Raw genomic sequence first — 20893 nt, forward strand, 5'->3', positions numbered from 1 at the left:
AAAGTATTTAGATAGTTACATGGAGATAGAGGGATATGGGCCAAATGCAGGCAATTGGGATTAGCTTAGGGGTTTAAAAAACTAATAAGGGCAGCATGGACAAGTTGGGCCGAAGGGCCTGTTTCCATGCTGTAAACCTCTACGACTCTACGCAAACTCAGGGACAAAGCAAGAAGGGCAAAAAGAGGAGAAATGCCCAAAACAAAAGACAAAGCAGAAAGGAAACTTTAAACATTAAATCAAAATGAGAATAAGGGAGTTGATAATACACCCCAGTCCTGGCGGGTCTCCAATGGATACAGAAGACCTCAACAGTACACCACATGCTCCCTTACCATGGAATACCCAGTCCTGAAAATAGCTGTGGTAGAGGGGCAGATACCTAAAAAGGGGTAGATACCTAAAAAGAGTGCAGCCTATAACCTTGACATAGTCCACAGACTCCTCAACATCACAAAAGGAGCAAGTTTCTTGGGAGCCCATAAACCAGTGCAATTTACAGTTGTATGGTACTGCTGCACGTACTGCTCTTCACTCCAGGTCCCTGATGTAGTGGGGGAGGATCCCTCCATAAAGGGACCTCCACCGCATGACAGCAACAAGGCACGTCTGGCTGACGGGCAAGGGCATAGTAGTGGAAGGTGTGCAGCAGCAACCCAGACAGGAAAACCCTCCATGCAGTGGCAAAGGGCACAGAAGGCATTTGTGAGGCGTCTCAAACTGTGGGGCTCCATCTTCAGGAGAACGGGTCTGGGTTTGGGGCCAATGTGAAATTTTGTGCAAGCAGGAGCACACTCAGATGGGATTCCATTGCCTCTTAGAAAACTCGTGTGACATTGGGTCCAAGCACGACCGCTTTGCGGGCTGAACGCCCGCCACTGCCACACACTGAGCCAACTCGTGGTGTCACCTCCTGCTTTCCTCTGCCACCCAGGACATCCTGACCCTGATCACTCCAGCAGCCACAGCCAGCCTCTGCACCAGTCACCGGAAATAGAGTTGGAGGAGTGCGGATTCCCAAGCAACGGCTCCCGGACAGCAACTGCTACTCTGCACTGCGGCACGAGACGACTATGTCCCAGACATTAAGGAGGTCCTAGTAAGAGATGGGCAATGCCTGCAAGGAGTTCTGAAGCCCCTCTGGTCTGTGAGCAGGAATTGTACATCATAGTTCACTGCAGGTATCATTGCAGGATTTGAAGGCGGAAGGTCACCACCTGGGTGTGAAGGCACACCAGCGCCTGACCACCCTCCCTCCCTTAGCGAGAGACACAAAACCACAGTAGCAACCCAATGCGGTCTTTTGTTCCAGAAGAACTGCATGGGAATTCTCTGGATGTTTGTAACAAAGTCCAGGAAGGGGTCAAGTTGACCAGCCAGTACCACAACATAGAGACAATCAGCTGGTTTAACAAGAACTTGAGCTTTGTAAAGATAGCACTCGGAGCAGTCATGTCCAATGATTCAGGTGAGCAGTAACCTTGGCCTTCAGCTGTTGCCAGTTCGCTGGCCAGGACTCCTCAGCCGAGCAAAGATAAACTTCCAAGCAGAGGAGGCTGGTCCTCCTCCAGGTGAAAAGGCCTGAGCTCTTCGGGAAGGGGTCCATCTGATACGGCCAGACCAGGAGCCCAGAACACTTGGTCCAGTTGATCCTGGCAGAGGATGTTGCAGAGTACAAAGCCTGGCACTTGTGCATCCTCTGCAGGTCAGCAAACATGAGGAGGAGAATAAGCCAACAGGAGCACTCCTATGCCTGGCCCGCACAGTCAATCCTGACAACCTCCACTGCAAGAGTTGCAGAGATCGCCCCACGCAAATAGAGTAGAGTTGACCAGACAAGGGGCAGCCCTGACATACCCTTCTCCCAAAGCAAAGGGGTGCTGTGAGAGACCTGTTAACTTTAACAAGACATTCTGTGGCAGCATATAGTAATTGGATCCAGGTGACAAAGTGTGTCCTGAACCCAAATGCCTGTAAAGGTCAGAGTAGATACTTGTGATCCACCCTGTTGAACGCCTTCTCCTGGTCAAGGGACAGCAAGGTGCTCGAAAGATCAGCTCTGTGGGAATGCTGGATTAGGTCCTGGACCAGATGGAGACTATTGTGGATGATCCAGCCCGGGGCCGTGTGGAACTGGTCAAAGTGGATCATGTGGTCCAGCATGGTGCCAAGGCAAGATTTCATTGCCCTGGCAAAGATTGTAGTCCATGCTGAGGTGGGAGACCAGATGCCAGTTGAGGTGACAGAGATCCCTCTTCTTGGGCAACAGGGCAATTACAGCCCTATGCCACGAAAGGAGCATCTCTTATACACTGCATAGTCATTCCCCAAAATGCCCCAAAATGGCCTGAAGAATCCACCGCCAGTCCATCCAACCCCAGGGCCTTTACTCTGGAGAGGCTGGCGAGGGCGCCGTTTAGCTCCTCAAGACTAACAGCAGCATTATGGTTTCTGGTGCCTACCGGGCCGACCTGTGACAGGTCCTCCCACAAAACTCTATGGGTATCCTCACTGGACGATCCAGAAGGAAAAGGACAGTGTAATAGTTTCAGGCCAGAGCCCTGATGCCCTCTGGAATCAAGATAAGGGATCTGTTTCCCCCCCCCCCCCCCCCCCCCCCCCCAACGTGTGTAGAAAGGGGGAGTCCTGGTCCAGGTCCAAAAGGAACCAGATATACAACCTCACATACATGCCCAGAAGCAACGAAACGAGCCTTGGAACCACCCGCCCTCCAGTAGCAGGTTGTTAAAGTGTGAGTACATGGACATGATGCTGATGAGAGATGGAATGAGATCCACCCACACCAGGTGGTAGTCTGATCATGGCACCTGCCACATGGAGGTCAATGGTACATGTCACTGGACATGTACACCTTACATTTCAAGTTTGAATGCTACAACTCCAGGTCCCACATAGGTGAAGACACTGGAGCCAGGATGAAGATGCTTCCAGACATCCACCAAGTTGAGGGACCTGACCAGGTCCCATAACTCACCATCGCTGGTGCGTGGCAGAAGGGGCCGGTGTCATCCTCAACCTCCAGAGTGCAGTTGAAATCCCCGAAATACTGGTAGGATGAGGTCATAAAATTCCACCCTTAGAATTTTTTTCCCATAAGATCAAGTCCAGTTTATTTTGTTAGAATGAAGGGATGAAAGAGTCTACTGGCTGTAAACTACAAACCAAAGAGTGGAAAAAAGATAGAGAAAGCAAATTACTGAAAGTTACAAGAACTACAGAGTAGTGATAATGGGGGACTTCTGTTATCCTAATAGAGATTGAAGTAATAACAGTACAAAATGACAAAGTGACAAGTGACATTCCTGAAAATGTGTGTGCAAGAGAACTTTCTTTGGTGATATACACTGAGTCAAAGAAGTTGGAAACATCAAGTACAGTGGTATTTCACATCTACTCTGAAGGAACCCTAAACTCAACACTCCTTGACACACACCAGCAACAGATCCCAGAGCTAGAAATATGCAGATGCAAGTCTTTATACAAATTACTGAGGATTAGCAGCTTTTCCTGCACTAGATTAGGTAGAGGTTAATGAGTGAAAAAAAAAAATCAGGTACCATGGTCTGTCCGGAGATCCCAGTGGGCTATAGGCAGTCACAACAATGTTTTTTGAATGGCAATAGGAGATCAGAGCTTCTTGAGTTAGGTAAGGGTGGCATTCAATCTATTAGAGCAAGCAGAACAAAAACTCTTAGCAGGCTACTGATTTAATTTCACAAAAAAATATTGCAAGTATCAATAGTAAAAAAAAAATCCAGAAACTAATGAATAAAAGCTCCTTGAAAGTGGAGTCACAGGTGGACAGAGTGGTGAAGAAGGCATTCGGCATGCTTGGTTTCATTGGTCAGAATATTAAATACAGGAGTTGGAATGTCTTGTTGAAGTTGTACAAGACATTGGTAAGGCCACACTTGGAATACTGTGTGCAATTCTAGTCACCCTATTATAGAAAGGATATTATTAAACTAGAAAGAGTGCAGAAAAGATTTACTAGGATGTTACTGGGACTTAACGGATTGAGTTATAAGGAGAGGCTGGATAGACTGGGACTTTTTTCTCTGGAGCATTGGAGGCTGAGGGGTGATCTTATAGAGGTCTATAAAATAATGAAGGGCACAGATCAGCTAGATAGTCAGTATCTTTTCCCAAAGGTAGGGGAGTCTAAAGCTAGAGGGCATAGGTTTAAGGTGAGAGGGGAGAGATGCAAAAGTGTCCAGAGGGGCAAATGTTTCACAGAGGGCGGAGAGTGTCTGGAACAAGCTGCCAGAGATAGTAGTAGAGGCGGGTACAATTTTGTCTTTTAAAAAGCATTTAGAGAGTTACATGGGTACAATGGGTATAAAGGGATATGGGCCAAATGCAGGCAATTGGGACTAGCTTAGGGGTTTTAAAAAAAGGGCAGCATGGACAAGTTGGGCCAAAGGGCCTGTTTCCATGCTGTAAACCTCTGACTCTAAAAAGTATTTACCCATTACCTGGTTGACTGCAGGTTTGTACTTCAGGTTTGGTTTATTGAGGATCCGTTCAATCTGCTCCTGGTTGAAGTTGGACACTCCGATAGTTTTAACTATTCCTTGAGCAACCAAGTCTTCCATAGCCTGTGAAGGGAAAAAAAAAATCTACTTCAAAGAAAAATACATAATTAATGCCAGATCAATGCACGGGCCTCCAGAATGCAGTTACATTGTTTCAATGACTTCATTTATACAATCTATCAGAATAGGAAATACATTTCGATGTATACATGTGGCTTACAGCTTCAAACAAAATAAGCATCCCTGTGGACATTCTCCCCATTTTAAACTAATTTAGAAGTGATAAGCATGTACATGTGATTAATTTTTGAAGGCTGAATTTTCATCTAAAGTGAAACCAGACAATTAAGTCAAACACAAACACTTACCTCCCAGGTATCGACAAAATCAGTGTCACTCGGTATTATCAATCCTTCTGCATCCAGAGGAAGATTCACATCACCAGCCTTAAAGAGACGTTTAAAAGTAATTTTTAAAGAATGTTCCTGAAACTTAGAGGATAGAACAATACAGCACAGGAACAGGCCATTCAGCCCTCCAAGCCCGCGCCGCTCCCTGGTCCAAACTAGACCATTCTTTTGTATCCCTCCATTCCCACTCCGTTCATGTGGCTATCTAGATAAGTCTTAAACGTTCCCAGTGTGTCCACCTCCACCACCTTGCCCGGCAGCACATTCCAGGCCCCCACCACCCTGTGTAAAATACGTCCTTCTGATATCAGTGTTAAACCTCCCCCCCCCTCACCTTGAACCTATGACCCCTCGTGAATGTCACCACCGACCTGGGAAAAAGCTTCCCACCGTTCACCCGATCTATGCCTTTCATAATTTTATACACTTCTATTAGGTCAGCCCTCATCCTCCGTCTTTCCAGTGAGAACAACCCCAGTTTACCCAATCTCTCCTCATAACTAAGCCCTTCCATATCAGGCAGCATCCTGGTAAACCTCCTCTGCACTCTGTGGTAGAGAAAAAATACTTGGCTGGTGTTGCTGAGAAAGCTATGGCAAAGTGGAAGCAAGATTTAATAGATAATTATTGGCAAGTTTTCATTTATTTCACATTTGGAAAGTACACCAACCCACAAATTTTATACCATGCAAAAATGTTTCTAATCAGCATAGATGTTCTATTAGGTTCACGGGCCTCAGTGTATTTAGCGAGATATTACAAAAGTGCACACTGCCCTCAGTGCAGAAGCTGGATATTCGGCCCATCAAGTCTGCACCGACTCTAACAGAATATCTTACCCAGATCCTACCCCCATAACCCCACATTTTTACCTTGTCAATTCCTCTCGCCTATACATCTTGGGACACTAAGGGACAATTTAGCATGGACAATCAACTTAACCTGCACATTTGGACTGTGGGAGGAAAGTGGAGAACCTGGAGGAAACCCACAGACATGGGGAGAACATGCAAACTCCACAGAGAGTCACTCAAGGCAGATTTGAACCATAGTCCCTGGTGCTGTGAGGCAGCAGAGGTAACCACTGTGCATACTTGTTAGGGTGTACATTTTCCAAATGCTTCTTTTGATCTTCCCTCACTGTAATTCACCATTGATTGTTCTGTGGTACTCTACAAAATCCACTCCCTTAGCTCTTCTGTCTCAACCCAAATCTCAATGGGCAGGATTTTCCACAGCCCCCACTCCCAGCACAGCCCACCATTGGCAGGATCTTCCAGTACCACTGCAATCCTAATAATGGGAAGGGCAAGAAAATCTCCACATTCCCCTGCTCCCGAACTATTCTAGTATAGCTCCTTCTTCCTCCTCCAATCGTCCTGAAACAATAACTTCCCATGGACAATTGAGCTGTGCTGGAAACCATGTGACAAATCAATTTAAAATCATTTGAAGTTAGCAATTTGTCAGTTCTACAGTAGTACTTACTCAGAGTTAGGAGAAATAAAACTACTTCTAACTTCAGCATAACAATTGTAAATACCCAGACTTGAGCCCCACTCAAGATACCCCCACCTACTCCTAGGGTATTCCCAACCCTCCACTATAACGACACACCGCCCCCCCCAAAACCAGCCCCGTGCAGAGCTGACAACCACCACCCTGACTCAACAGCACTGTGCTGTGGCAACTCTCACTGCAGACTGCAAGCAGCTCCAGACAGAAGTTTGAACAATGTTTTCCAGAGCAGGTCAATGCCTTTAGACTCATGTAATTCAAGTGGGACATCACTTTACACCACTGGAAGTTATGGCCCAATTAATTAAGCTCTAAATGAACCCAACCAGTGAAGGCAGAATGTGTGCACCGCAATCTAAATATCACTAGGTACACAAGGATCATCTAGTCTCTGGCAGACTAGAAATGCCAGGAGTTCAAGTCCCACATGATTATAGTTATCAACTTGCTTTCCTCACCATATGAATTATATGAAATAGGAGTAGAATTGAACTAATGGCCATTTGAATTTGCTTACTTCATTCCACACAAAAAAAACCTAATCACAACTCCACTATCCTCATATCCCCAAATTTCGTAAAATGATAAAATAGGAGGTGGCCCATCATGCTTATACCAGATCTTTGCTAAGCAGTTAGTCCCACCCTCCTGGTCTTTCCCTAGAAGCTTAGCGATTGCTTCTCTTCCAATATTTATCCAGTTCCCTTTTGAAAATGATCACAATCTGCTTCCACTACTTCAGGCAGTGCATTTCCATATCATACCAGTAAATCTCCTCCCCGGCTCACTGGTATCATCTCTGCTTCTTTCATCCCTGGTCACTGAACGTTCTGCAACTATAAGCATTCGTAATTTGAACACCTCTTAAATCTCCTCTTGCTCTTTCCTGCTCTCACAAGAACAACGCAGGCTCTCCAGTCACCACTTAACTAAGTCTTTCATCCTGATAAATCTCATTTGCCTCCTCTCCAAAGCCAGAATATGCATCTTAAATTTGGTTGTCCAAATTCATCAAAATACTCCAGCTGCTTATGATCACTGAAAGGTTACAACCAGTGGAGACGTGATTAGGTCTTCTCAGTGTTTTACCCTGTAGCACTGCAGGCGCTTACCCAATTCCCTTTTGAAAGCCACATTTGAATCCACCTCTGCCACATTTGTCAGGTAATGCACTCCAGATCATGACCCCTCGCTATATAAAAAAAAATCACGTCACCTTTGGTTCTTTTGCCAGTCACCTGATAATCAGTGTCCTCTTGTTCTCGACCAACTAATAGGAACAGATCTGTAGACCTCAAATGATTAAATGCCCACTCAACTTTCTCTCCTCTAAAAAAAGAATGGCAGGTTCTCCAACCTAACCACAATTGAATTCCCTCACCCCAGGAACCAATCACTAAAACTTCCACAAATTTCTTGAAGTATGGTGCAGAGATTAAACCAGTAACGATTCATCATAATTTCCTTGTTTTTGTATTCCATGCCTGGTTTATAAATCCCATGATTGTTTGCCTTCTTAACCACTTTCACAACCGGTCCTGCTCATTCTACCAAAATGTCACTTCACACTTTTCTGCAGTAAATTGCATCTGCCACATGACTCCCAATCCTCCAGTTTACATTCCTCTGAAGTTGACCTCTTCACAGTTCACAATATTTCCAGCCTTAATACAACTTTCTTGCTTTTGCACTCTTCCTCTATTTTTGAAAAGTATATGCAGATCTGAACACATTTTGCCACCCTGAAAGACTGGTGTATGTATACTCAAGTCTTTGGTTTCTGCACGCCTTTAAAAAAAAAAGTACCATTTTGATCATATTGCCTCCCCTCATTTGTTCTACCAAAACAAATCACTTCAAACTTCTATCTGCCTATTTCACCAATATGTTAACGTTCTTCAAGTCAGTTACTGTCCTCCTCACTGTATTGCCCCACTTCCCCATCTTCACTCCAGATGTAATATTACTTCAATTCTGCTGTGTCTCCCAGCCCCAACTAAACAAATAATGGCTGAAGCTTTCCAAATTCAGTACATTCAGTAGAATTTTCCCAAAATTTGTCAGTGTCAGGTTCAGACTGAAAACCAGCACGCATCTCTCCAAATGTACAGCAGAATTTATGGCACACTGTGGACAAAAAATCTGGGTGCGTGGTTTGCACTGTCATTCTAGTGGGGCAGGGCCTGATGGAGCAGGCCTTGCCAGCCCTAAAGACTGGGGCACTCCAATAAATGCCAGATAATCCCCCTCCCACAAGCATTGGGGTGTCCCCACCCAATGTGAATATTAGGGCAGTCTCCACCCACCCCCCTGCCCCCTATTAGTGCACTCTCCCCTCAGGCATCCACATCCTCTTCCCCCATACATGGGGCTTTCTAGAGAATGCACGCTTGGGGCAGTGCGCAAGATTGTCACTCACCACCCGATGGCTATACTTATCTGTGCACCGCCGACGTGATCGTTACGACTGGTTGTCGATTTTGAAAACAATAGCGATTCATGCAGGTGAGGCGTCACGCCAGCTGGGTGTTATAATATGGAGGGGGCAGAAGTAGTGACAACAAGCCCTTTAATTAAACTATGATTTACTATAATCAATGCTGATAAGGCTCATGCCCTCCCTGGGCATGAAGCTGATATCATCAGAAGGGGCAGGGAAGATTGCATTTTGAAATCTCAGTAAAAATCCCAATTTTGGCCTCTCGTGATAGTTAGCAGCCATTATGGGATTAGCACCTGCAGCTGCTAAATGACATTTATTGTTTCGTTTGGTGCAGAAAAAATAAGATAGATAAAATTCCCTTGTTAGAAATTGCTTACATCAGTCCTGGCACTTCCATATGTCAAGAATATTTACTTCATTATTTTTGGTTTAGAACATAACTTTTAGTTTAGGAATCTTAGATTGGAGGTTAGAAGGTTAATGTTAACCTAAAAAGGTTAGAGAAGTAGAAACATTGAGAAAAGAAAGAGAAACTGATGATTTTGAAACAAATGCAATTCAAATCAGCTTGGAGTTTATCAAAAGATCAGATCCATATTGACTTAAAAAAAGGATAATAGCTAGAAGGCAAGACCATAAAATAGCAAGTGGACTTAGCTAAAGAACCCTACAGTGCAGGAGGCTGCCATTCGGCCCATCGAGTCTGCACTGACAACAATCCCATCATTGCCCTATCCCCATAACCCCACATATTAACCCTGCTAATCCCTCTAACCTACACATTCCAGGACAAAGGGGCAATTCAGCATGGCCATTGCACCTAACCCGCACATGTTTGAATTGTGGGAGGAAGCCAGAGCATCCAGAGGAAACCCACGCAGACACAGGGAGAACATGCAAACTCCACACAATGACAAACCTAGGTTCCTGGAGCTGAGGGGCAGCAGTGTTAACCACCATAACACCCAACATGCAACATTTTCAGTTATTCCAATGAAATGACAAGCGGCACGGCAGCACAATGGTTAGCACTGCTGCTTCACAGCTCCAGGGTTCGATTCCTGGCTCGGGTCACTGTCTGTGTGGAGTTTGCACATTCTCCTCGTGTCTGCGTGGGTTTCCTCCGGGTGCTCCGGTTTCCTCCCACAGTCCAAAGATGTGCGGGTTAGGTTGATTGGCCAGGTTAAAAAAATTGCCCCTTCGAGTCCTGGGATGCGTAGGTTAGAGGGATTAGCGGGTAAAATATGTGGGGGTAGGGCCTGGGTGGGATTGTGGTCGGTGCAGACTCGATGGGCCGAATGGCCTCCTTCTGCACTGTAGGGTTTCTATGATTCATGTGGTTTTCCAGAATTAAAAACAGTGTCATGGACTTTTAATTACAGCTATTTTTTATTTGATGAAATTTTCACCATCTTACATGGTGGGATTTCACCCATATCCCTAGAGGTTTCTGGATTATTAGTCCAGTGAAAATACTACTAAGCCACTGCCTCCCCATTGGTTAAAATGAGGTGTTTGGATTCTCTTAAAAGTTAATTGTCTCTTAACAGCTTTGCAACATAACTTGGGTTCTCTTTCGTGACAATGAGGTTTAACTTGCTCTACCAACCACCTAACCAATGCATTAACAAAAACAAACTAGTGAACAAGCAACACATGTCCATTAAAAGAAAAACATCCAAAAATGTCCTAATTGAATACTTTACCTGGAATCCCATGGGCCAGTGAATAAGGTAGAGATCCAAATATTCTAGCTTCAGGTCAGACAGGGTTTTACAACAAGCGTCTTTCACCTGACATTTTGCATGAAAGGTGCTCCACAGCTAACAGGGCAATGAAAACTAGCATTAGAGGACTTCAAGATCAATGCATTAAAAAAAAACATTTTTACCCCTCTCCCATCAAATGGCATGCTCTCAGACACACTTCTGTCTGAGTATGGAATTCTTTTGCAAGATGTTAACACCTTGCAGACAAGAGTTCCAAATTAATTGTGGTAAATTGAATACATTCTTTCCCTTCCTTTCTCAAAATAAATGAACTTCTTTTTAATTCACTTTTTCATGTAATTTGAGTAGTGATCACTGGCAAGGGCAACATTTGTTGTCCATCCTATATTACCCTCAAGGTGGTGGGAACCACCTTGAACCATTGCAGTCCATGTGATGTAGGGAGCTCCAGAATTTTGATCCAGTGACAGTGACATTGTTCCACAGGAGCAGGCTGAGGGTAAGGGAGCTTGTTTGTGCACTAATTTATTTAATTATTTTTCAGTTAAATTAGTGAAAAAAAAAATCGGAGGTTTTTTTTCTAAACAGGAAATAGGCCCAGCAGCAGCCTGGGAAGTTTTTGGAGGGTTTAAAAGTAGGCTGCACCTTTGAGCGGGCAGCGGAGTGAGCAGGGGACAGAGTGAGAGCTATAAGGGCTTTGGCTCACAGGGCTTCGGCGAAGGCGAGGAAGGTTGTTTGTTTGTTTTTCTTCGGTTACACCCCCTTTTTGTTTTATCCCCAAAACTAAAAAGGACATGGCTGGTATGAGTGGGAGGCCAGTATACTGCATTCGGTGTGGGATGTGGGAGTTCCTGGAGACAACTTGCCTCCCGGAAGTCCATATCTGTGCCAGATGTGTGGAACTGCATCTCCTGAAGGATCGTGTAAGGGAGCTGGAGCTGAGGCTCGATGAACTCAGTTTAGTTAGGGAAAATGAGAGAGCAATAGATAAAAGTTATAGTCAGGTAGTGACACCAGGGTCTCGGAAGGAAGACACGTGGGTCACGGTTAGGAGGGGTAATAGTCAGAAGGGTGATGTGCCAGAAAGCACCCCAGTGGCAGTCTCCCATAAGAGAAAGGGATGGGCAACAAATGGGAGAAGGGAAGGGAGTGAGCAGTCTGTGGAGGGATCCCCTGTGGTTGTCCCCCTCCAAAATAGGTATATTGTTTTGGATTCTGTGGAGGGGGATGACCCTCCAGGGGTAAGCCACGAGGACCAGATCGCCTCCACGGAGACAGGCTCAGGGGTCCGGAAGGGAAAGAAGGGGTTTAGGAGAGCGATAGTTGTGGGGGATGCAATGGTTAGAGGCACGGACAGGCGCTTCTGTGGGACTGAACGAGAATCCAGGATGGTAGTCTGCCTCCCTGGTGCCGGGGTACTGGATGTCTCCGAGAGGGTAGGAAGCATATTTAAAAAAGGTAGTCAAACGGATGTGATTGTACACATTGGGGGAAATGATGTAGGTAGGAAGAGCAGGGGGGTCATACGAGAGAAATTCAGGGAGTTGGGTGCTAGGCTAAAAAGTAAGACGTCCAGGGTAGCAATCTCTGGACTGCTCCCGGTGCCTAGTGCAAGTGAGGCTCGGAACAGGGAGATTCTACAGTTGAACGCGTGGCTAAAGGACTGGTGCAAGAGGGAGGGTTTTAAATTCATAGATAACTGGGAAATCTTCAAGTCAGGATGGCAACTGTACAGAAAGGATGGGTTACACCTCAACTGGAAGGGAGCAAATATCCTGGCTGGGAGTTTTGCTAGAGTGTTTCGGCAGGATTTAAACTAGTGTGGCAGGGGGGTGGGGAACAAAACAGGAGGTCAGTAAATACTGAGGCTGGGGTCGAGCTGGGGGCCAGGGCAAGGCTAGCTAAGAAGAGGAGCACTCTGGAGGAGGAGGACCTGACTGGGCCTGGAAGTCTGGAGTGCATCTGCTTCAATGCGAGGAGTGTAACGGGTAAAACAGACAAACTTAGGGCCTTAATGCTTGTGCGGAATTTGGATGTGGTTGCGGTGACGGAAACTTGGTTAAAAGGACAGGACTGGCAGCTGAATATTCCGGGGTATCAGTGTTTTAGGCGAGACAGAGGAGGGGCTAAAAAAGGTGGGGGAGTAGCGATATTAGTTAAGGAGCATATTACCGCGGTGCAGAGGGTAGACAACTTAGAGGGGTCATGTACTGAGTCGCTGTGGGTGGAACTCAGAAACAGGAAGGGTGCAGTCACTATGCTGGGGGTGTACTACAGACCACCCAACAGCCCACGGGAAGTGGAGGAAAGGATATGTCAGGAGATTCTGGATAGGTGCAGAAAACATAGGGTTGTTGTAGTGGGGGACTTTAATTTCCCTGGCACAGACTGGAAAGTGATGAGAGCTGGGGGACCGGACAGGGAGGAATTTGTAAAATGCGTACTGGAAGGTTCTTTGGAACAGTATGTAGATAGCCCGACTAGAGAGGGGGCTATACTGGACCTAGTTCTGGGAAATGAGCCCGGTCAGGTCGTCAAAGTTTCGGTAGGGGAACATGTGGCAAATAGTGACCACAACTCTGTAAACTTTAGGATAGTAATGGACAAGGATGAGTGCTGTCCTACAGGCAGGGTGCTAAATTGGGGGAAGGCTGACTATAGCCGGATTAGGCAGGAATTGGTGGATGTTGATTGGGAGAGGATGTTCGAGGGTAAGTCCGCATCTGGCATGTGGGAGTCTTTTAAGGAACTATTGATAAGGCTGCAGGATAGGCATGTGCCTGTAAAAAGGAAAGATAGGAAAGGTAGGATTCGAGAGCCGTGGATAACCAGGGAAATTGAGGATCTGATTAAAATGAAAAGGGAGGCGTACGTTAAGTCCAGGCAACTGAAAACAGATGGAGCTCTGGAGGAATACAGAGAGAGTAGGAAAGATCTCAAACGGGGAGTTAGAAGGGCAAAAAGAGGTCACGAGATGTTCTTGGCAGGCAAGATTAAGGAGAATCCTAAGGCATTCTATTCATACGTTAGGAACAAAAGAGTTGTCAGGGAGAAAATCGGACCTCTCAGGGACAAAGGAGGGGAATTATGCTTAGAACCCAAGGGAATGGGGGAGATCCTAAATGAATACTTTGCATCGGTATTCACGAAGGAGAGGGGCGTGTTAACCGGGAGTGTCTCGGAGGGAGGTGTTGACCCGTTAGAGAAAATCTCCATTACAAGAGAGGAAGTGTTAGGTTTTTTAGGGAACATTAAAACTGACAAAGCCCCAGGGCCTGATGGCATCTATCCTCGACTGCTCAGGGAGACGAGAGGTGAAATTGCTGGGCCTCTGACGGAAATCTTTGTCCCTTCTTTGGACACGGGTGAGGTCCCTGAGGATTGGAGGATAGCGAATGTGGTCCCGTTGTTTAAGAAGGGTAGCAGGGATAACCCAGGAAATTATAGGCCGGTGAGCTTGACGTCCGTGGTAGGGAAGTTGTTGGAGAGGATTCTTAGAGACAGGATGTATGTGCATTTAGAACGGAACAATCTCATTAGTGACAGACAGCATGGTTTTGTAAGAGGGAGGTCGTGCCTTACAAATTTGGTGGAGTTTTTTGAGGAAGTGACAAAAACGGTTGATGAAGGAAGGGCCATGGATGTCGTCTATATGGATTTCAGTAAGGCATTTGACAAAGTCCCACATGGCAGGTTGGTTAAGAAGGTTAAGGCTCATGGGATACAAGGAGAAGTGGCTCGATGGGTGGAGAACTGGCTTGGCCATAGGAGACAGAGGGTAGTGGTCGAAGGGTCTTTTTCCGGCTGGAGGTCTGTGACCAGTGGTGTTCCGCAGGGCTCTGTACTAGGACCTCTGCTATTTGAGATATATATAAATGATTTGGAAGAAGGTGTAACTGGTGTAATCAGCAAGTTTGCGGATGACACGAAGATGACTGGAATTGCGGATAGCGAAGAGCATTGTCGGGCAATACAGCAGGATATAGATAGGCTGGAAAATTGGGCGGAGAGGTGGCAGATGGAATTTAATCCGGATAAATGCAAAGTGATGCATTTTGGAAGAAATAATGTAGGGACGAGTTATACAATAAATGGCAGAGTCATCAGGAGTATAGAAACACAGAGGGACCTAGGTGTGCAAGTCCACAAATCCTTGAAGGTGGCAACACAGGTGGAGAAGGTGGTGAAGAAGGCATATGGTATGCTTGCCTTTATAGGACGGGGTATAGAGTATAAAAGCTGGAGTCTGATGATGCAGCTGTATAGAACGCTGGTTAGGCCACATTTGGAGTACTGCGTCCAGTTCTGGTCGCCGCACTACCAGAAGGACGTGGAGGCATTGGAGAGAGTGCAGAGAAGGTTTACCAGGATGTTGCCTGGTATGGAGGGTCTTAGCTATGAGGAGAGATTGGGTAGACTGGGGTTGTTCTCCTTGGAAAGACGGAGAATGAGGGAGATCTAATAGAGGTATACAAGATTATGAAGGGTATAGATAGGGTGAACAGTGGGAAGCTTTTGCCCAGGTCGGAGGTGACGATCACGAGGGGTCACGGGCTCAAGCTGAGAGGGGCGAAGTATAACTCAGACATCAGAGGGACGTTTTTTTTTTTTACACAGAGGGTGGTGGGGGCCTGGAATGCGCTGCCAAGTAGGGTGGTGGAGGCAGGCACGCTGACATCGTTTAAGACTTACCTGGATAGTCACATGAGCAGCCTGGGAATGGAGGGATACAAACGATTGGTCTAGTTGGACCAAGGAGCGGCACAGGCTTGGAGGGCCGAAGGGCCTGTTTCCTGTGCTGTACTGTTTTGTTCTTGAAGGAATAGCAATGTAGTTCCAAATCAGGATGCTGTGTGGCTCAGAGGGGAATCTATAGGTGGTTGCAATCCTGTGCATCTGCTGCCCTTGAATTCTAGTGGGTAGAGATCAGGTTTGGAAGGTACTGTCAAAAGGAGTTAGTTGCTATAGTGTATCCTGTAGATGCAGACACTGCTGTCACTTGAGTATTGGTGAATAACTTTCAAAATTCTCCACTTTACCTTACTGACAATGAAGAGGTCTTCACGCTTTACAACTCCATTCTTAATCATTTGATGTATGCCTTCACCCACTTCCTTCTCATTCTCATAAACATATGCACCATCAATGTAACGATAACCAGTGGTAATAGCATTCTTCACTGCTTCCGTCACTTCACCTGGTTTTGACTGAATAAAGCAAAGCGTTCATCAAGGCTTGTGTAAAACACTTAGTGAATGACTGTAACCAACACTTCCTATTACTTCACAAGAGTCAACTTTTCTCAGGATGCCTGTCCATGCTCAGCACACATCACCATGCAAGCATGCATCTGTGCATAAGCCCCTCAGTCCCATTTTTGCACCTGCACGTCTCTTCTTCCTCCCTTTGCCATTACACAATGCCTCTGTGCACACCCACCCTCTGTATCCAGGTTGTTGACTCTTACTTCTCTTACAAGGCCAAACACCATTCTGTAAGTCAGCATTTGTAACTCAACTTTTCTGCACATATCAACACTTTCCTCCCACTTCAGTGTCACAGTGCATTCATTCCTCTCCTTGTCTCTGCATGTGTCCAGTGCCCTATTCCCTGTTTGTGCTCCCTAATCTCCACACATTGCTCCCACTGCATTCTTCTACATGCATTTTCCATTCACATATTAATCCCAAAACTTCCTTTGTGCTCACGTATCCCTGATTATACACTGAATACACACTCACGCTATCTGTTCCATGTATAGGTATTCTTCCCTCCATCTTACCACATAGTTCACCAATTCTGTAAATTCTTGTACACCTAGTTTGCACTTCTAACACCAATCCCATTACACTGTCTGTCCACTCTCCAACTGCATATTTGTTTCACTGTATCCCTGCCATCCCCTTAATGTCTATCCCTGTTTTTGACTAAGCATCCCTTTTTTGAAAATGCAATTCCCTATCTCTGCACATTTGCCCCTCAATTAGTCAATATCTACGAATATTTGTTTCTTTCAAATGATGTTTCCTATCCCTCCCTGCATGCTCAACCACCTCAGAAAGGTTAAACAAGTAAAAAAAACTGCAAGCAATTATGCCTTGGACAGCCTCTACAGAGGTTTATTTGCCCAAGAATTACTGGTAGGAGTGATGTGAAGGAGGTTATGCAGCACTTAAAGGGAATTTGTAGACCCTCAGAGTCAGGAAACTGATAGAATTTAGTATGGGGAAATTGTAGGCAGGATTATCTATACATTAAATAAAATGCATCTAGAGCCACCTGAATATCTATCCATGGTCCCCTCCCTAATATCGTTGACAGAGTAACAATTTCAATTATTCAGCTCTCTCCCACTTCATAGACCTATATTTGGGCTGCACATCTATCCGAATTAACAAGTGGACAGGTCATAATTTTCCTTACTGACCCAGATGACTCAAATGAAAGCAGAAAGTGCTGAAAATATTCAGGTCAGGCAGCATCTGTGCAGAGAGGAATAGAATCAACATTTCAAGTTGATGGTCTGGTAACTCTTTACTGAATATGCTACCTGGCCTGCTGAATATTTCTAGCAATTTTTGTTTTCAGCATTTTGTACTTGTATCAGAATGCCTCATCATTTTTTTCCACCACTGGTCTGCTTTCACTTGAGTCATCTGGATCAGTTTGGAAAATTGTGACTTGTCCATTTCGAACATATTTAGTTATGCAGCTCAAATATGTGTATGAAGTGGGAGAGAGCGGGATGAGATTAGTAAATTGATAGGAAATTGTTAGAGGGTCAATGTTATTAGGGACTAACTATCCACCCTCCCTGGCTACTTCTTGGGGACGAGCAAAATCTTAAGGGTACCCTGTTCGACTAAAAGCTAAATTTCAAATAGTACATCCCATCCATGATCAACACCATCTTTATAATATGACTAACTTATCCTCATTGCCAGTAAGTCATGTTTAAATACACCTCTGGACTTGCTGTAGAAAGAAATTAATCTTGCCACAAGTTAAACCGTATAATTCGAAGCACAATTTTGAACAACCCGAGAGCTATTTATTACTGCCAATGAACCTCAGTGACACTAAAAATTACTACAACCGTGGAGTCTTCTTCCTTTGTTTTAATTGTTAAAAGATGAAGTGATAAAATTTTATTTTTCCTTTCCTAATCTAATCTTTCCTTTTCTATACCCAATTTGACAGTGAATTTACACTTCATTAGTGCTCATTCCATTAAATTCACAATTTCATGTTTGCGTGAGTAGATTTTAATCAGGTGCTATCTTCCTCATTACATTATCAGTTTGCTCATTCAACTGGGTTTTTCTACTCCTGTTGAGAACTCAGTTACCTTTTGAATGGCTCGCCAGGTTTTCCAGCCCCACGCGCTTCTTGGCTGAACCAAAAAATTCAGCCCAATAACTTGCCACACAAATAACATAAAAGCTCAAAACATGCAAAGGCAGTTGTAACAAAATACCAGCTACAGCAAAATCTGTCACAAGATAGCTGATACATCTGTTCAACTTCAAATTGCTCTATTTTTACAATCTCCTCCTGCCTTACACAAGTTTCCATGTCTATCTGTCCTCTAAAATGACACTATCGTTCTGGACAGGTCCTCGACCAGCACAACCTCTGGAACGACTAACCAAATCTCAACTCTTTGCACGCTTCCCCCACCCCCCCTAGCCTTTTAATTTCTACTAACTTGTGCCATTGACGCTCAACGACACGTGAAATACTTTGGACACATTTCATGACGTTAGGAAATTTCAAGATGCAAGAATAAAATACATTAGGTCCAAATGTCAGCGAACATGAATTTGGTGCATGAACATACACTATGCTGCATTTAGACCCCAGACCCCATTTGCACACTGATACCCTGTTAATACCCATGCACATATATTCAATACCACTGATTAATATCCACTCCAAATCCAATGCCTGATGCCCCCACTACTAACCCCACCCTGCCCAATACCCACATGGGTCTCTTGCGCCACCTCTCCTCTCCCCCCCCCCTCCCCCCAATACCCACACAGTCTCTCTTCTACCCGCCCCCCTGGGTCTCTCCCACCCCATCTCTCTTCCCTCTCCCCACCGGGTCTCTCTCGCCCCTCCCAACCCCTGGGTTTCTCTTCCCTCTCCCGCCACCCCGGGTCTCTCTTCCCGCTCCCCCCATCCCCTGGGTCTCTCTTCCCTCCCCTCCCCCTTCCCTCCACCACCCACCCCCCTTTCCCCCACCGGGTCTCTTCCCTCTGCCTGCACCCCCCCCCAGGTCTCTTTTCCCTTTCCCCCCACTCCCCCCCCTCCAGGTCTCTCTCTCACCTACCCACATCCCCCAGGGGTCTCCCTCCCCACCCTCAGGGGTCTCTCTCTCTCTCTCCCTCCCCCCCCCCCCCCCCCCGGAGGTCTCTCTCTCTCCCCACCCAACCCCCGGGGTCTCTCTCTCTCCCTGGGGGTCTCTCCCTCTCCTACTCCTTTCCCCTCCCCAGGGGTCTCTCCCTCTCCTCCTCCCCCCGGAGGTCTTTCCCTCGCCGCCTCCTCCTCCCCGGGGGTCTCTCCCTCTCCTACTCCTCTCCCCTCCCCGGGGGATCTTTCCCTCACCTCCTCCTCCTCCCCCCCCCACCGGGGGGGGGGGGGGGGGGGGGGGTGTCTCCCTCTCCTAATCCTCTCCCCTCCCCAGGGGCCTCTCCCTCTCCTCCCCCCCCAGGTGTCTCTCCCCCTCCCCCGGGGTCTCATCCTCTCCTCTCCTCCCACCGGGGGGGGTCTCTCCCTCTCCTACTCCTCTCCCCTCCCCAGGGGTCTCTCCTCTCCCCCAGGTGTCTCTCCCCCTCCCCTGGGGTCTCTCCCTCTCCTCCCCCCCCCCAGGTGTCCCTCCCCCCTCCCCAGGGGGCTCTCCCTCTCTTCCCCCCAGGTGTCTCTCCCCCTCCCCAGGGGGCTCTCCCTCTCTTCCCCCCCAGGTGTCTCTCCCCCTCCCCAGGGGTCTCTCCCTCTCCTCCCCCCCAGGGGTCTCTCCCTCTCCTCCCCCCCCCAGGGGTCTCTCCCCTCTCCTCCCCCCCAGGGGTCTCTCCCTCTCCCCTCCCCTCCCCAGGGGTCTCTCCCTCTCCACCCCCCCAGGTGTCTCTCCCCCTGGGTCTCATCCTCTCCTGTCCCCCCCCCCCCATACAGTCTCTCCCTCTCCCCCCCCCCCCCCCCCCCCCCAAGGTCTCTCTCCTCCCCCCCCCCCCCCAGGTCTCTCCCTCTCCCTCACCCCCCCCCCCCCCCCCAGGGCTCTCCCTCACCCCCCCCCATACAGTCTCTCCCGCTCCCCCTCCCGGTCTCTCCCTCTCCCCCCCCCCAGGTCTCTCCCTCTCCTCTTCCTCCCCCCCCCCCCCCACATACAGTCTCTCCTGCTCCTCCTCCCCCCATACAGTCTCTCCCTCTCCTCCTCCCCCCCCCATACAGTCTCTCCCTCTCCTCCTCCCCCCCCATACAGTCTCTCCCTCTCCTCCTCCCCCCCCATACAGTCTCTCCCTCTCCTCCTCCCCCCCCCATACAGTCTCTCCCTCTCCTCCTCCCCCCCCCATACAGTCTCTCCCTCTCCTCCTCCCCCCCCCATACAGTCTCTCCCTCTCCTCCTCCCCCCCATACAGTCTCTCCCTCTCCTCCTCCCCCCCACCCATAGTCTCTCCCTCTCCTCCTCCCCCCCCATACAGTCTCTCCCTCCCCCCACCCCCATACAGTCTCTCCCTCCCCCCCCCCCATACAGTCTCTCCCTCCCCCCCCCCATACAGTCTCTCCCTCCCCCCCCCCCATACAGTCTCTCCCTCCCCCCCCCCATACAGTCTCTCCCTCCCCCCCCCTTACAGTCTCTCCCTCCCCCCCCCATACAGTCTCTCCCTCCCCCCCCCCATACAGTCTCTCCCTCCCCCCCCCCCCCCATACAGTCTCTCCCTCCCCCCCCCATACAGTCTCTCCCTCCCCCCCCCCACACAGTCTCTCCCTCCCCCCCCCACACAGTCTCTCCCTCCCCCCCCCCACACAGTCTCTCCCTCCCCCCCCCACACAGTCTCTCCCTCCCCCCCCCACACAGTCTCTCCCTCCCCCCCCCCACACAGTCTCTCCCTCTCCCCCCCCACACAGTCTCTCCCTCTCCTCCTCCCCCCCATACAGTCTCTCCCTCTCCTCCTCCCCCCCCATACAGTCTCTCCCTCTCCTCCTCCCCCCCCCATACAGTCTCTCCCCTCTCCT

The 20893-nt window shown here is 47.7% G+C and overlaps 1 protein-coding gene across 1 annotated transcript in view; it reads right to left on the bottom strand.

The window, feature by feature from the left end:
• akr1b1.2 (aldo-keto reductase family 1, member B1 (aldose reductase), tandem duplicate 2) overlaps positions 1-20893 on the bottom strand; it is a 37421-nt gene that overhangs the window by 13205 nt on the left and 3323 nt on the right. Inside the window, exons 2-6 of the mRNA XM_078220296.1 lie at positions 15697-15864; positions 10634-10750; positions 4925-5002; positions 4497-4619; positions 3579-3685 (exon numbers count right to left, since the gene is read on the bottom strand). Of these exons, the coding sequence (XP_078076422.1) occupies positions 3579-3685; positions 4497-4619; positions 4925-5002; positions 10634-10750; positions 15697-15864 (593 nt within the window). The remainder of the gene's footprint in view (positions 1-3578; positions 3686-4496; positions 4620-4924; positions 5003-10633; positions 10751-15696; positions 15865-20893) is intronic.

Source organism: Mustelus asterias, chromosome 9 (assembly GCF_964213995.1).
Source record: "Mustelus asterias chromosome 9, sMusAst1.hap1.1, whole genome shotgun sequence".
Classification (NCBI taxonomy): Eukaryota; Metazoa; Chordata; class Chondrichthyes; order Carcharhiniformes; family Triakidae; genus Mustelus; species Mustelus asterias.